This window comes from Orcinus orca, chromosome 1, assembly GCF_937001465.1.
Source record: "Orcinus orca chromosome 1, mOrcOrc1.1, whole genome shotgun sequence".
In the NCBI taxonomy this organism is placed as follows: domain Eukaryota; kingdom Metazoa; phylum Chordata; class Mammalia; order Artiodactyla; family Delphinidae; genus Orcinus; species Orcinus orca.
In genome coordinates, this window is record NC_064559.1 from 41,845,847 (window position 1) to 41,863,117 (window position 17,271).

The window sequence follows — 17,271 nt, forward strand, 5'->3', positions numbered from 1 at the left end:
AAACTTCTCTAGGTGGGAAACACAAGAGAAGAAAAACATCCACAAAAACAAACCCAAAACAATTAAGAAAATGGTAATAGGAACATACATACCAATAATAACCTTGAATGTAAATGGATTAAATGCCCCAACCAAAAGACAGAGACTGGCTAAACAGATACAAAAACAAGGCCCATATAAGTGCTGTCTACAAGAGACCCACTTCAGACCTAGGGACACATACAGACTGAAAGTGAAGGGATGGAAAAAGATATTCCATGCAAATGGAAATCAAAAGAAAGCTGGAGTAGCAACACTTGTATCAGATAAAATAGACTTTAAAATAAAGACTGTTACAAGAGATAAGGAGGGACACTACATAGTGATCAAGGGATCAATCCAAGTAGAAGATAAAACAGTTATAAATGTTTATGCACCCAACATAGGAGCACCTCAATACATAAGGCAAATGCTAACAGCCATGAAAGGAGAAATCGACAGTAACACAATAGTAGGGGACTTTAACACCTCACTTACACCACTGGACAGATCATCCAAACAGAAAATAAATAAGGAAACACAAGATTTAAATGACACAATAGACCTAATAGATTTAATTGATATTTATAGAACATTCCACCCAAAAGTGGCAGAATATACTTTCTTCTGAAGTGCACATGGAACATTCTCCAGGATAGATCACATCTTGGGTCACAAATCAAGCCTCAGAAAATTGAAGAAAAATGAAGTAGCATCAAGCATCTTTTCTGACCACAACACTATGAGATTGGAAATCAATTACAGGAAAAAAAAAAACTGTAAAAACCACAAATAAATGGAGGCTAAACAGTGCACTACTAAATAACCAAGAGATCACTGAAGAAATCAAAGAAAAGATAAAAAATGCACAGAAATAAATGAAAATGAGAACATAACAACCCAAAACCTGTGGGACACAGCAAAAGCAGTTCTAAGAGGGAAGTTTATAGCAATTCAATCTCACCTCAAGAAACAAGAAAAATCTCAAATAAACAATCTAACCCTACAGTTAAAACAACTAGAGAAAGAAGAACAAGGAAAACCCAAACTCAGTAGAAGGAAAGATCAGAGCAGAAATAAATGAAATAGACACAAAGAAAACAATAGCAAAGATCAATAAACGAAAAGCTGGCTCTTTGAGAAGGTAAACAAAATTGATAAACCCTTAGCCAGACTCATCAAGAAGAAAATGGAGAGGATGCAAATTAATAAAATTAGAAATGAAAAAGGAGAAATCACAACTGACACTGCAGAAATACAAAGGATTATAAGAGACTACTACAAACAACTATATGCCAATAAAATGGACAACCATGAAAAAATGGACAAATTCTTGGAAAGGTACAATTTTCCAAGACTGAATCAGGAAGAATTAGAAAATATAAACAGACCTATCACAAGTAATGAAATTGAAACCATAATTTAAAATCTTCCAACAAACAAAAGTCCAGGACCAGATGGCTTCACAGCCGAATTCTATCAAACATTTAGAGAAGAGCTAACACCAATCCTTCTCAAACTCTTCCAAAAAATTTCAGAGGAGGAATACTCCAAAATTCATTCTGCAAAGCCACCATCACCCTGATACCAAAACCAAAGATATCACAAAAGAAGAAAATTATAGACCAATATCACTGATGAACACAAATGCAAAAATCCTGAACAAAATACTAGCAAACAGAATCCAACAGCGCATTAAAAGGATCATACACCATGATCAAGTGGGATTTATCCCAGGGATGCAAGGATTCTTCAATATATGCAAATCAATCAGTGTGATACACCACATTCACAAATTAAGGAATAAAAACCATATGATCATCTCAATCGATGCAGAAAAGCTTTTGACAAAATTCAACACTCAGTTATGATAAAAACTCTCCAGAAAATGGGCATAGAGGGAACCTACCTCAACATAATAAAGGCCATATATGACAAACCCATAGCAAGCATCATACTCAATGATGAAAAACTGCAAGCATTTCTACTAAGATGAGGACAAGGATGTCCACTCCCGCCACTCTTATTCAACATAGTTTTGGAAGTCCTAACCAGAGCAATCAGAGAAGAAAAAGAAATAAAAGGAATACAAATTGGAAAAGAAGAAGTAAAACTGTCACTGTTTGCTGGTGACATGATAGTATACATAGAAAATCCTAAAGATGCCACCAGAAAACTACTAGAACTAATCAATGAATTTGGTAAGGTTGCAGAATACAAAATTAATGCACATACATCTCTGGCATTCCTATACACCAACAAGGAAAAATCAGAAAGAGAAATGAAGGAAACATTCCCATTTACCATTGCAACAAAAAGAATAAAATACCTAGGAATAAATCTGCCTAATGGGGTGAAAGACTTGTACTCAGAAAACTATAAAACACCGATGAAAGAAATCAAAGATGACATAAAGAGATGGAGAAATATACCATGTCCTTGGATTGGAAGAATCAATATTGTGAAAATGACTATACTACCCAAAGCACTCTACAGATTCAGTGCAATCCCTATCAAATTACCAATGGCATTCTTTACAGAATTAGAACAAAAAATTTACAATTCGTATGTAAACACAAAAGACACCGAATAGCCAAAGCAATCTTGAGAAAGAAAAACGGAGTTAGAGGAATCAGGCTCCCTGACTTCAAACTATACCACAAGGCTACAGTAATCAAGACAGTATGGTACTGGTACAAAAACAGAAATATGGATCAATGGTAAGGGACAGAATGTCCAGAGATAAACCCACGCACAAATGGGCACCTAATTTATGACAAAGGAGGCAAGAACATACAATGGAGAAATGGCAGCCTCTTCAGTAAGTGGTACTGGGAAAACTGGACAGCTACATGTAAAAGAATGAAATTAGGACACTACCTAACACCATACACACACACAAAAAAACTCCAAATGGATTAAAGACTTAAATGTAAGACCAGATACTATAAAACTTTTAGAGGAAACATATACCACAGAAAGATCTTTGACATAAACCACAGCAAGATCATTTTTGACCCACCTCCTAGAGTAACAGAAATAAAAACAAAAATAAACATATGGGACTTAATTAAACTTAAAAGCTTTTGCACAGCATAGAGAAGCCAAGAAGAGCACCTTCAGAATGGAAGAAAATAATTGCAAATGAAACAACAGACAAAGGATTAATCTCCAAAATATACAAAGAGCTTATGGGGCTCAATACCAAAAACCAAACAATCCAGTTAAGAAATGGGTGGAAGACCTAAACAGACGTTTCACCAAGGAAGACATACAGATGGCCAAGAGGCACATGAAAAGATGTTCAACATCGCTAATTATTAGAGGAATGCAATCAAAACTACAATGAGGTATCACCTCATGCTGGTCAGAATGGCCATTATCAAAAAAGCTAGAAACAATAAATGCTGGAAAGGGTGTGGTGAAAAGGGAACCCTCCTACACTGTTGGTGGGAATGTAAATTGATACAACCACTATGGAAAACAGTATGGAGGTTCCTTAAAAAACTAAAAATAGAATTACCATATGACCCAGCAATCCCACTACTGTGCATATACCCTGAGAAAACCATAATTCAAAAAGAGCCATGTACCACAATGTTCATTGCAGCTCTATTTACAATAGCCAGGACATGGAACCAACCTAAATGGCCATCAACAGATGACTGGATAAAGAAGATGTGGCACATATATACAATGGAATATTACTCAGCCATAAAAAGAAACTAAATTGAGTTACTTGTAGTGAAGTGGATGGACCTAGAGTCTGTCATACAGAGTGAAGTAAGTCAGAAAGAGAAAAACAAATACCATATGCTAACACATATATATGGAATCTAAAAAAAAAAATGGTACTGATGAACCTAGTTGCAGGGCAGAAATAAAGAGGTGGACATAGAGAATGGACTTGAGGACATGGCGTGGGAGGGGGAAGCTGGGGCAAAGTGAGAGTAGCATCGACATATATACACTACCGAATGTAAAATAGTTGGCTGGTGGGAAGCAGCAGCATAGCACAGTGAGATCGGCTCAGTGCTTTGCCATGACCTAGAGGGATGGGATCGGGGGATGGGAGGGAGGCTTAAGAGGGACGGAATATGGGGACATGTGTATGCATATGGCTGATTTGCTCCGTTGTGCAACAGAAACTAACAGAGTATTGTGAAGCAATTATACTCCAATAAAGATCTAATAAAAAAAATTTTTAAATCACAGTAGCATACTACTGGTCACACTTTATGAGAAAAATATTTCTGTCAGAACAAAAAAGTTAAAAAATTAAAAAATAAAGGTGATAACAACTTAAGTTCAATCACATACAAAAACTGCATAATTTAACATCTCCCACACACACTTTATGTTATTGTTGTCACAATTTATATCTAAGTATCTTTATTATTTTTTACATTTATTACATTTACATTTATGTTTACCACTGTTTCATACTTTCTTATGCTATTATGTTGCTATTTAGCACACTTTCATTTCAACTTGAAGAATTCCCTTTAGCATTTCTTGTAAGGTAGGTCTAGAAGTCATGAGTTCCCTCAGCTTTTATTTGGGAAAATCTTTAGCTCTCCTTCATTTCTAAAGCACAGTTTTGCTGAACAGAGTATTCTTGGTTGGCTTTCTTTTTTTTCTTTCAGCATTTTGAATATATCATTCTACTCTCTTTTGGCCTGCAAGGTTTCTGCTGAAAAATCCACTGATAGTCTTATATGTGACAAGTTACTTTTTTCTTATTGCTTTCAAAATTCTCTTTGTCTCTGACTTTTGACAATTTGATTACAATGTGTCTCAGTGTGGATTTCTTTGGGTTTATCTTAATCTTTTTTGGGGGGGGGCAGGGTGCTTCTTGGATCTGGACATCCATTTCCTTCCCCAGATTTGGGAAGTTTTCAGATATTATTTCTTTTAATAAGCTTTCTGGTCCTTTCTCTCCCCATCTCTTCTCTTTCTGGAACTCTCATAATGTGTATATTAATCTATTTGATTATCCTATAAGTCCCCTAAGCCCCTTAAGCTTTCTTCACTCTCTTTCATTCTTTTTTTCCTCCTCTGACTGAATTATTTCCAATAATGACCTGTCTTTGAGTTTGTTGATCCTTTCTTCTGCTCTTGAACCCCTCTAGTGAATTTTTCAGTTCAATCATTGTGTTTTTCTGTTCCATGATTTCTGTTTGGTACTTTCAAATATTTTCTGTGTCTTTGCTGAAACTCTCACGTTGTTCATGCATTTTTCTCCTGACCTCAGTAAGCATCATTAATGAAAGTTATTTTGGATTCTCTGTCAGGTAAATATATAACTCCATTTAGTTAGGGTTGGTTTCTGGAGATTTATCTTGCTCCTTTGTTTGGAAAACCTTTGCCTAATTCTTCATTTTCCTTGTCTCTCTATATTGGTGTATGTGCATAGACAAAGCAGGCATCTCTCCCAGTCCTCATGGACTGGCCCTGTACAAGAGAAGACTCCCATCAGTCAGCCCTTCCAGAGATTCTGGGGACCTGTACCACCGCTTTCCCTCTCCAAGAAGAAGCAGGAAGTTACAGCTTTGTCCACTTGCTCTGTGCTGTGCCAGGGGTAGCAATTGTGTCTATTAGCCCAAACCACAGCCTATCTCCATTCTCTCCTAAGCAGCTAGACTGCATCAGATCTATCAGAGTTCCAAGACTGGCAAGACAGATTCTAGTTCTTTGATCAACCCCAGAGAAGTTGGTTCTCTGTACACATGGATCTACTCTTTCCCTCCCAAGGGGTAGATGAGAGCTAGAATATTTCATCTGTTCACTCTATGCTGAGGAGGAAAAAGGGTCTATGACATCTACCAGCCCAAGCCTCTGTCTCTATTCTCCATCGGGTAGCTAGACTGTACCAGACCCCCCAGAGTTCCAAGACCTGCAAAACAGAAGCCAGTCCTCTGGGGAGCCCCCTTTGAAAAGCTGGGGTGCTGGATACACAAACCAGTGCCTTCCCTTTCCTGGGAGAAGTTGGGAGCTATGGGGTCTCTTCCTGATTATATGGCACTATGCTGGGGGCAGGGATGATGGTGAGAAGGTGTCCTGAATCTCCCTATTGGCTTAGGTGAGCCTGGTTTTGCACTCAGCCAGGGTACAAGAGCCTTTCATTTAATTTCTGGATTTCTCACAAAGTGAATTTGTTCATGAACTGTTGCTGAATTGGTGTGTTTGTTTGCAGGGGAAGAAGGGTCCAGGGCTTCCTACTTCGCCATCTTGCTGATGTCACTCCTGAAAATTTTTAATGTATAGATTTTTCTGAAGTCATAATAGTTTGCTAAATTTGGGGAAAACTTTACAAAGGAAAAAGCTCTTTAAAATCTGTGACATTTTCTCACTTACAAAGATTATTTCTAAATTTATGAGTTATAGTTACAGGAATATGTCAATCAGTACTTCAGAGACCATTGTTTATAAGTCATATTAAATTTGCGAAAAACATTTTTCTATTTTTAAAGAGAGCCAAAAATTAATAGTAGTCATGAAAAATAAAAAAACTGGCTAGATATGTTTTTATAGCAATGCTAAATGTAGATATAACTGTGAAGAAATATTATTTCATTGAATCTCCATTTAATATATAGTAATTTACTTCAGGTGAGAATAAAAATGTTACCAAGGACTCTATCGGACTACCGTGGCATTTTCCAGGCTTCAATTTCAAACATTTCTAGACTCTCCTAAAGACAACAGAAATGCTAGCACAGTAATAATGGGCCTGTAAGTGGCAGGCAGGCAGTTTATTACTTTGAAAAATAATCTTATTAATAAGCTTCCTGGAAAAGAACAGTTAATAATACTATACAAACAGAAGTCTACTTTTAAGGTTTTGAATTTTAGGATGTCAGTGATTTAGCTATTTATGTGTAAATAAACATATTCTACTGGACACAAAAGAGATAATAGCACAAAAATTTATCTTTCTAAAGGTTAGCTCAAAATCTATTTTAAAAATATATTTCTTATGCAAATCAAAACTACAATGAAGTATCACCTCACACAGGTCAGAATGGCCATCTTAAAAAGTCTACAAATAGGGCTTCCCTGGTGGTGCAGTGGTTGAGAGTTCGCCTGCCAATGCAGGGGACATGAGTTCGTGCCCCGGTCTGGGATGATCCCACATGCCACGGAGCAGCTGGGTCCGTGAGCCATGGCCGATGAGCCTGCACGTCCGGAGCCTGTGCTCCGCAGCGGGAGAGGCCACAACAGTGAGAAGCCTGCGTACCGCCAAAAAAAACAACAACAACAACAAAAAAAGTCTACAAATAGAAAACTAAACATCTATATGTAAAAGAATGAAATTAGAGCATTCTCTAACATCATACCCAAAAATAAACTCAAACTGGATTAAAGACCTAAACATGGACTTCCCTGGTTGTGCAGTGGTTAAGAATCCACCTGCCAGTGCAGGGGACATGGTTTGATCCCTGGTCCAGGAAGATCCCACATGCCGTGGAGCAACTAAGTCCGTGTGCCACAACTACTGAGCCTGTGCTCTAGAGCCCACGAGCCACAACTACTGAGCCCACACGCCACAACTACTGAAGCCCGCGTACCTAGAGCCCACGCTCCACAAAAAGAGAAGCCACTGCAATGAGAAGCCTGCACACCACAACGAAGAGTAGCCCCTGCTTGCCGCGACTAGAGAAAGCTCACACATAGCAACAAAGACCCAGTGCAGCAATGAGGCCCAATGCAGCCAAAAATAAATAAATAAAATTTTTTTAAAAAGACATAAATGTAAGACCAGATACTATAAGACTCCTAGAGGAAAACACAGGCAGAACACTCTTTGACATAAATCACAAAAATATTTTTTTGGATCCATCTCCTAAAGTAATGGAAATAAAAGCAAAAATAAACAAATGGAACCTAATTAAACTTAAAAGCTTTTGCTCAGCAAAGGAAACCATAGACAAAATGAAAAGATAACCTATAGACTGGGAGAAAATATTTGCAAATGACGTGAACAAGGGATTAATTTCCAAAATATGCAAACAATTCATACTGCTTAATATCAATAAAACAAACAACCCAATCAAAAACTGGGCAGAATACCTAAATAGACATTTCTCCAAAGAAGACATACAAATGGCCAACAGACACATGAAAAGATGCTCAATATCGTTATTAGAGAAATGCAAATCAAAACTACAATGCAGTATCACCTCACACCAGTCAGAATGGCCATCAAAAAGTCTACAAATAATTAATGCTGGAGAGGGTGTGGAGAAAAGGGAACCCTCCTACACTGTGTTGGTGGGAATGAAAATTGGTGCAGCCACTATGGAGACCAGTATGGAGCTTCCTTATAAAACTAAAAATAGAGTTACTATATGATCCAGCTATTCCACTCCAGGGCATATATCTGGAAAAGACAAAAACTCTAATTCGAAAATATGCATGCACCCCAATGTTCATAGCAGCACTATTTACAATAGCCAAGACATGGAATCAAGCCAAATGTCCATTAACAGATGAATGCATAAAGAAGATGTGGTGTGTGTGTGTGTGTGTGTGTGTATATATATATATATATATATATATTCACATATATACACACACACAATGGAATATTACTCAAACATAAAAAGAAGGAAATAGTGCCATTTGCAGCAACATGGATGAACCCAGAGATAATCATACTAAATGAAGTCAAACAGAGAAAGACAAATATTACATGATATCACTTACATGTGGAATCTAAAATATGATACAAATGAACTTATTTACAAAACAAAAACAGACTCACAGACATAGAAAACAAACTTATGGTACCAAAGGGGAAGGTAGTTGAGGGATAAATTAGGACTTTGGGATTAACAGATACACACTAGTATATATAAAATAGATAGGGACTTTCCTGGTGGTCCAGTGGCTAAGACTCCATGCTCCCAGCGCAGGGGGCCCTGGTTTGATCCCTGGTCAGAGACTAGATCCCGTATGTCGCAACAAAGACCAGTGCAGCCAAATAAATAAATAAATATATTTTTTAAGATATTTAAAATAGATAAACAACAAGGACCTACTATATAGCACAGGGAACTATATTCAATATCTTGTAATAACCTATAGTGGAAAAGAATCCGAAAAAGAATATACATATCACTAAATCACTTCACTGTACACCTGAAACTAACACAACTATAGTCAACTATATACCTCAATGAAAAAAATTTTTTAAAGAATTAGGCTATGAGCAAGACACTGTGCCAAGTGCTTTAATCTCAAATTCTCCCTCACAGAGGGTTTTTTTTTTTTTTTTTTTTTGTGGTACGCGGGCCTCTCACTGTTGTGGCCTCTCCCGTTGCGGAGCACAGGCTCCGGACTCGCAGACTCGGCGGCCATGGCTCACGGGCCTAGCCGCTCCGCGGCATGTGGGATCTTCCCGGACCGGGGCACGAACCCGTGTCCCCTGCATCGGCAGGCGGACTCTCAACCACTGCGCCACCAGGGAAGCCCCCTCATAGAGTTTTAATGAGACATGTATTTTGTTTCATTTTTTTTATTCTGACTTTTATAGATAGGAAAACCAATGTTAAGAGAAATGAATTTGCCTGAAGTTTTATAGCTAAATGACAAAGGCAGTATTCAAATTTAGATCCAACTCTAAAACCTAGGTTTTTAAATGAGTTTTAAGTTTTAATCTAGTATTAACAATACTCTCAAAATTTACTTGAGAAAATCCAAGTCATTCTCAGATCACTCTCTGCTCAGCTTGAAACCATCCAAGTGAAAGTAAAATTTCATCCATTTAACAAATATTTCAGCTTCTTTTCTATGGAAGAGATGGTAATAAACAAATGAAGATGACATGGTCCTTGCCGTTGCTTATTTCAGGTGGGCAGAAACAATATTCCACTTTTAATATTCACTGAAAAGACTAAAATACAAGCTTGCAAGAGAAAATGTCTTAAGGATTTAGGCACATCAGGATATTTGGGGAGATGGACATAGAGTGAAGAAAAGTAAACATACATCAGGGAGATGGACTAAAACACAATAAAATCAGTCCTTTATGTTTTGTTTGTAACACTTCTACTCAATCATTTTAGAGTAATATATTCAAAATCTTAGGTTTGTTTCCATTACATTTTCCTTCCCACTAAAGTTATCATCCAGCTTACAATAATGACCCCCAAACCAGTGTACCAGCTATGTTTTTTAAAGTCTTATTTCATTAATTTACTTTTAAATTCTATTTTCAGGAAAATGATTGACTACAACAGGCACAAGTCAGCTTTCTGGGGTGGCGGAAATGTTCTGCCTTTATTGTGGAAATGATTATATGACTGTGTTTGTCAAAATTCATAGGTTTTATACCTAAAATGATGAATTTTACTACATGTAAATTACCTCAGTACACACCCGACTTAAAAAACAAGCCTGAACTCTTAACTACCCAGCTAAAAATAAAACAAAATTTAAAACACAATTTACAATTTAGGTTACAAGACCAATTTTATTTTTATAAGTAAAGCAGGTCTAGTAAGTTTTTGTATTTATTTATAATGCTAATAATCCAATGTTATATAATTCAATAAATATATCAATATTTTAAAATAGGATATTAAAATGTTATTTTTTAAAAAATAAGGATTTGGATTGTAAAATATTTATTATAACCATAATGTTGTTAAAGCAATGCTATTTTTTTTAAAATCTCAGAAAATAACAATCTAAGTCTCTTAAAAATTTCAAAGATTTAAACTTCCAGAATACTACCATAAATCCTGCTTTCATAGTATGCTGAAAACTCCTCATTTAATACTTAAGGACAAAAAATTACCAGATGGCTTCATTACTTGATAGATTCAACTGCGTTCTAAAACATAATTGTAGCTCAGCTTCCAAAAAGGCAAAGAAAAAGAAATGATTGTTTTCAACAAAACTGGGTTTTAAAAAAACACTATTAAGAACACAGAAAAGGGTAATTAAGTGATGTCTCTTCTTTATTAAAGCTTCAATAGAAGCAAATACACCCAATAAACTATTTACAAAGGACCCAGCCTCAGAATTGTTTTAGAGACCAAAGTCACTTCCCTGCCACTGGAATTTGGCTTGTAAAAATAGTACCAAATTACACATCAAACTTCTCAGATTTTTATGATTCCTACTTTAATACCCTCTGTTTTTATTCTCCCAGACATACCAAAGGCCACCAAGTCAATTTAAATTAGGAGAGGTAATGTAATTCCAAGCCCTGGAAAACCTAGAAGAAATATACTGTTTAACAAGAAGAGTTCTCTTGCCTTGATTAAAGTAATATATCTGTGGCAGATGTCAATTGTCAATCAAAAAATACATACCTGATTTTTTTCTAATATGGGAGAGGAATGTGTTTTTATTTGTGGCTTTGATCAAAATACCCTTTTAAGTGTGTTGTGCTTGGTAAATTAACTTTTGGAAGAATGAACTATCCCCTAAATGATAATATGTGACAACTCTCTGTAACAACCTCCCTCTCTCAAAGCAGCTCATCTTCCAAAATCGATCTTAAAATTTTCAGTTTTAAAAGCTTGTCAGGCTTGACTGTATCTCTTGAATGTCAATAAAAATCTGATTTTGTCCATGTGTTTTTTTGAATGTTTTCTAATGTTTTTATCTTAATAATACGTAACAATGAAAAACAGCATAAATATCTATGAGACAGAAAGTATGCAAAGCATTACTTTGTTAGGAATGACTATCTGGATATTAAAGGACAATTAACTTGCTAAAAACAAATGCTCTGAAACTGTTCATGAAAAAATGCTGAAGGACTGGCATAATGATATCCACGATAACTGTATAAGATGTCCTAGGATGCAGGAGAACAGTGCCAATTAGGCAAAAATTACCCTAAGAATTTTTATTCTTTCTAAAATGGTAACCAAGTAAATAAATTTAATAAACAGTATTTATTAAAAGTACATAGATCATGGAAGTACTTTTAAATAAGCAATCTCTGGGATGTGGGTTCACAAGACTCAACCAAGTGAAATCCCTGCAGTGAGTTCCTTCTTTTGGGGGGAGGGGTAGAGGTTAGAGTTCTAAAATGACAGTGACAATGATGGCAGGAGTCAAGAGTAAACGATAAGAAAGGTTGGTCCTAAGGAGGGAGCTGAGAGAAGGGAAGGTCATGGGCTCGCTGGGCTGTACCATCAGGGCTTGGTGTCTTCAAAGATGTCAAGGAAGAGGATGAAGAAGGAGTCAGGTAAGACTTGCTAGTGTGGTGGGAATTAGTTCAGAGTTACATGCATAGAAAATCAGAACACTTGGAGTATAATCAGGAGGCTGGGAAGTTATTGTAAGGAAGAAAATGGCTGTGTTGTGTGTGCTATTGGGAAAGGGATTCTGAGTTGGTTACTGATATTCAAACACCTGCACTAATTAGGTGTTCATCTGGTATGAGTGGGGTGAACTTTGATAGACATTCCAGGTGAGAGGGGAAAAGATCCAGGGTTAAAGCTACTTTGCGAAACCTAGAGTGGGAGGGAGACATTGTGAAATAACATTAAAAGCATGAGCTTTGGAAATCAAATGGATCTGAATGATAACTTATTTATTAACCAGATATTTGGTCAAATATTATTCTGGGCGTTTCTGTGAGGTGGGTTTTCAATGAGATTAACACTGAAATTGGTAGACGACTAAAGTAGATTGCCCTGTATAACGTAGGTGGCCCTCAGTCAGTTGAAGGCCTGAAGAGACAAAAAGGCTGACACTCCTCGAGTAAGAGGGAATTCTTCCTGCCTCATGGCCTTCAAACTGGAACATCGGCTTTTTCCCGCCTTTTGGACCCAGAATGGAATGATACCTTTGGCTCTCCTGGGTCTCCAGATTGCAATTCACCCTGCAGATTTTGGGACTTGCCAACCTCCATAAGCAAATGAGCCAATTCCTTATATCCTTATAATAAATCTCTTTATATATGTATATATTATATATACACACACATGTATCCACATCCTATTGGTTCTGTTTCTTTGGAGAACCCTAACACAACCTGGGTTCAAATCATGGCTGTTTCTTAATAACTATGTGACCTTAAGCAAGCCCTTTAACCTCCCTGAGCCTATAAAATGGAAATAATTAAAAATCCATTTAGCACAGGATTGTAGCAAGGATTAACTGAAATAATTTCACAAAGCATTGAGCACAGTATCTGACACATAGTGATCAATAAATAGAACTTGTTGTCGACATTATTTTTATTATTATTACAGAAGGCTCTCTTTTGAGGAAAAAATGCAGGTAAAACAGGACCTAAAGATGTATTTTTGGTGAGGGTGGTAGGAACATGTGTAGGAATTGTCAAAGCTTTACCTAGTCAACAGCAAAGAGTCCCTTGTTCTTTCCTTCTAGTGTTCTCCCCTATTATCACGAAAGCTACTTCTCTGTTTCATCTCTCTCATGTAACTCTTTGTATGGGAAAATTCAGCTGAACCACTTTCTAAAACCCTAATTAAAATCTTGTTAAAAGGGCTTCCTTGGTGGCGCAGTGGTTGCGAGTCCACCTGCCGATGCAGGGGACGCGGGTTCGTGCCCCGGTCTGGGAAGATCCCACGTGCCGCGGAGCGCCTGGGCCCGTGAGCCATGGCTGCTGAGCCTGCGCGTCCGGAGCCTGTGCTCCGCAACGGGAGAGGCCACAACAGTGAGAGGCCCGCGTACAGCAAAAAAAAAAAAAATCTTGTTAAAAAATCTTCCAAATATACATCATTTTTTCTTGACTTAAACACAGTGGATGTAAAAATGTGGCCCTTCTGATTTAGGATGTCGCAGTGGTACTGAGTTTTTACAGAAAATACTAGTAATCACTGTAATGCATGATGTATTTAAATATCCCCCTCCTTTTGACAATTTTAAGGAAGAGAATAATATCTTCATTTTATATTCTTAAATCTTTTCTCAGGATAAGCATGAAATATCATTGTGCAGAAACTGATTCCATTTCAAATGTAAACATTTCATTTAGCAACCAGTCTTAACTATCCACAGATGCAGTGGAGGTTCTGAAATTCCCATTTTTTAAAAGAGTAAAGACTGGCCAATTCCTCTGTGAAAAGAACCTGACTAATGCCAGTGTGTGGATTAGTTCTGGCCTGGAGAGCAGACAAAGTTCTATCATCTTGCATCTAAAACTACAGCACACTACTGAGATCCCAAAATAACTTAAGAGTCTGGTCGTTGGTTTTATTTGCCTTGGCTCCTTCCTCATGGGTGGTGGTGGTGGGACTGGGGGAGAGGTTAAGGTGGGCCTGGAAAAGAAGGGAACCATGTCCCCTACAGCAGCAATATAGGTCCACTGCCCAGTCCTCTCAACTATAAAAAAAAACTCTCCCTTCCCCAAATGGGCAATCTGGTTTGGAAAACTCACATTTACTCAATGAAACAAAACTACAAAAACTGTAGCTCTTACTACATGCTAGCCCTATACTAGATGCTAGAGATACAAAGATAGATACTAGTTCATAGCCCCAAGAGTTTAGTCTAGTGGGAGAAACACGTAAGTGAACGATCACAGCACAGTGAACAACCGAATAACAGATGTGACTCAAAGAAAGCAGGGACAATTTGGGGAAAGGGAAGACTTCACAGAAACGCTAACAGGCTGTCTTCAGGATGCAGGTGGTCCATTCCAAGGTTAGTATTTTTAAAGCAAGAACTCAATTTCCAGACTAAAAACCTTAATTTCTGAATGTGAAAACTTTACGTTCAGGTTCTTATAATCTATTATATACACACACAACAATAACCCACACAAAGGGAAATTAGCTCAGTTTGAGAACATGATTCATCATCATTCACACCTGCTCAATTTAAGTCCCTCCCCAAATACGCATTACACTGAGGAATATGTGGTAGCAACTCCCCAAAATTAGGACAGAGAGACTATTGTTGCTATAGAACAATATAAAACACTACACATACCTCTGGATGTATTCAGTTGTTGGATTGTAAACTGTTAGTCCTTTTTAAACTGTTAAGATGGATACCGAATAAGGAATAATGCCCTAAACTCTTGCAGTTTCCATATTTATATCTGAAAAATCTCCAATTTACCAAGGCCAATGTGGTATTTCTGGAAAAAAAAAATGAAAACTACACATTTGATTTATGGATTTCTGTCATTCATTCATGTCATAATGCTAAAAGCTACCTTTATTCCACAACTTTCCACCATTTCTTTCTAAGAAAAGGGCATATGAAAAGGTTTTTTTTTAAGGTTATAGCCTTCAAAAACTTGCATTACAAATTTGAATGATCCAACAATTAGAAAATGTTCCTCTACTACCATCTGATATTCCCAGTTTATCATTCTATTTAATATTCTTTTGTAACATCTAACACCCTTCACCTAATAAGGTCAAAGGTTCCTTGAACAGTTTTATAAGCTGCCTACACAGACAATCCCTGTGAAACCTGAGGATGCCACACCAACAGAATGCAGGTCACTGTGATACGTCAGACCGCTCTGCAAAGTCAAAATTGTAGTTCACTTTACGCTGACAGCTTCTTTCCATAACTCCCTCCCCGCCTCCGGCCTCCCCCCGCCCCAAAGAACGGGAAAGTGTCGATTTTATAAAACGTCTGGCCTTGCTTCCTTTAAAATGAAGCTTTTATCTGATTCCTGGAAGGTCACCTCGGTACTCCCAGGGCTCAGGATGCAGCGCCTGTTTTGGGCGCTGTCTCCTCAACCGGTGACCTTCAGGCCTCTGTGCTTAGCCCGACCCCTGGACAGCCTTCACACCACCGAAGGCACCATCCCTACCACTGCCACTGATTCAGACACGGCGGCTCAGTGGGGGCCCGGCCGCCCCCCCCAAACCACTGTTGGCGACGCCGGACAAGCCCGGGGCCCCGCTCAGAAAGGCTGAGCGACCGCCCCACCGAGGTCACCTAGGACCGACGCCCCGATGGGCTCGGTCCACACCGCCTGCCCGAGCCCTCGCCTAGCCCCGCTCCCGTTCTGACTTCAGTCCACACCGCACCCCATCCACCAGGGAACTTTACAGAACCCTAGCCCTCTCTGGGAAGTCCCGAGTCTCATTTAGGAGGGAACCCCAATTCGTTTATTGAACGCCTACGCTGAGCTCAGGTCTGGGCTGGCACGCGGAGGAGACCCTTCGCCCTGGCCTAAGGAAGCGCCGGCGTTCCAGCGGCTCGGGCCCGGACCCGTCCTCCAGGAGGACCAACAGCGGGGCAGCAAGGGACGGGGAGAACCGCGCCCCCAGCCCCCATGTACCCTCTGCCCGCCTTTACCTCGCCGGACCCCACCAGGGCCGCCGAAGCTAAAATTAGAAACGAGCGCGACGCGCGCTCACGTGCACTGTGCGCAGCCGGGCCAGGGCCGCCGGCCGGGTGAGTCATGGCTCCGCCCCCACCCGCCGAGGACGCGCTGACGTCAGCCGCTTCCCCGAAAGGTGACGTAAGCGCGCCTCGGGAAGGCCGCTAGGCCGGCCGTAGAACGTTCACTGAGTTTCGATGCCTTAAAGGGACCAGTCCTCAGATCGTGAAAAACGTGGGGAGATGACCCCAATCACCCATCCGTAGAGTCGGAGCCCGTTTTATATCCCTGTGTACTGAGAAAAGTTGATTGTTGAGATAGGGATGAAAAAACGAGAGCAACTGAGCCTCATTGGAGGCTCCCAGAAGCCCCAGAACCTCCTCCTGGAAGCCCTCCTTGATTAACCAGAATCTGATCTTGACCCAAAAGTCAGGAAGTTTTCCGTGGCCCTTGACTTCCTACCCCTTCACTTATAGCCGCTGCCCATAGGCTTACACCTCTACTGATGAGAAAGGCTGTGGTTTGAATGTTTATTGATGTAATTCATCAACTTGGGCCAGCTTGGCCCTTTTGTCACTGTTTTTGACTCTATCCAAACTCTCTCATTAGTTGTGTGACCTGAAACAAGAAACTCTAGATGTGAAATTTGTGAACTGGTATCCAATCCTCCTTTTATGCCTATGTTGCCTGTGGAAGCTCCCAGAGGTAGGAACCCTGTCCAGTGCTTCATCATTCAGCACTATCGCATCCTCACAGGGAGCTAACAATTCACTGAGGTTTACTATGTGGCAGATATGTTCGTTATCCTCCCTCCCATATCTCCTCTCTGAGGTGGATGTTATTGTTCCCATTTTACGGATGAGGAAGGAAATCAAGGCGCAGCAGGGTTAAGTATGCTTCCCTAGGTTACACAGCTAAAGACTAGCAAACTGAAAGTCACTTCCAAGTCAGCTGTACTCCAAGTCAAT

General features: G+C 39.1%; 1 protein-coding gene across 18 annotated transcripts in view; it reads right to left on the reverse strand.

Annotated features, from left to right (window-relative positions):
- Positions 1-16,405, reverse strand: part of LOC117203449 (uncharacterized) — a 96,063-nt gene extending 79,658 nt beyond the window's left edge. For 12 of the 18 annotated variants that reach the window (XR_007473095.1, XR_007473097.1, XR_007473096.1 and 9 more), the window contains exon 1: positions 14,947-16,272. Coding sequence is in view for 5 of the 18 variants with exons in the window: in XM_049701083.1 (XP_049557040.1) it covers positions 16,279-16,386 (108 nt within the window). In the remaining 13 variants the exon portion in view is untranslated. The other 6 variants (XM_049701083.1, XM_049701096.1, XM_049701087.1 and 3 more) reach the window with 2 other exon arrangements.
- Between the last annotated feature and the right edge of the window lie 866 nt (positions 16,406-17,271).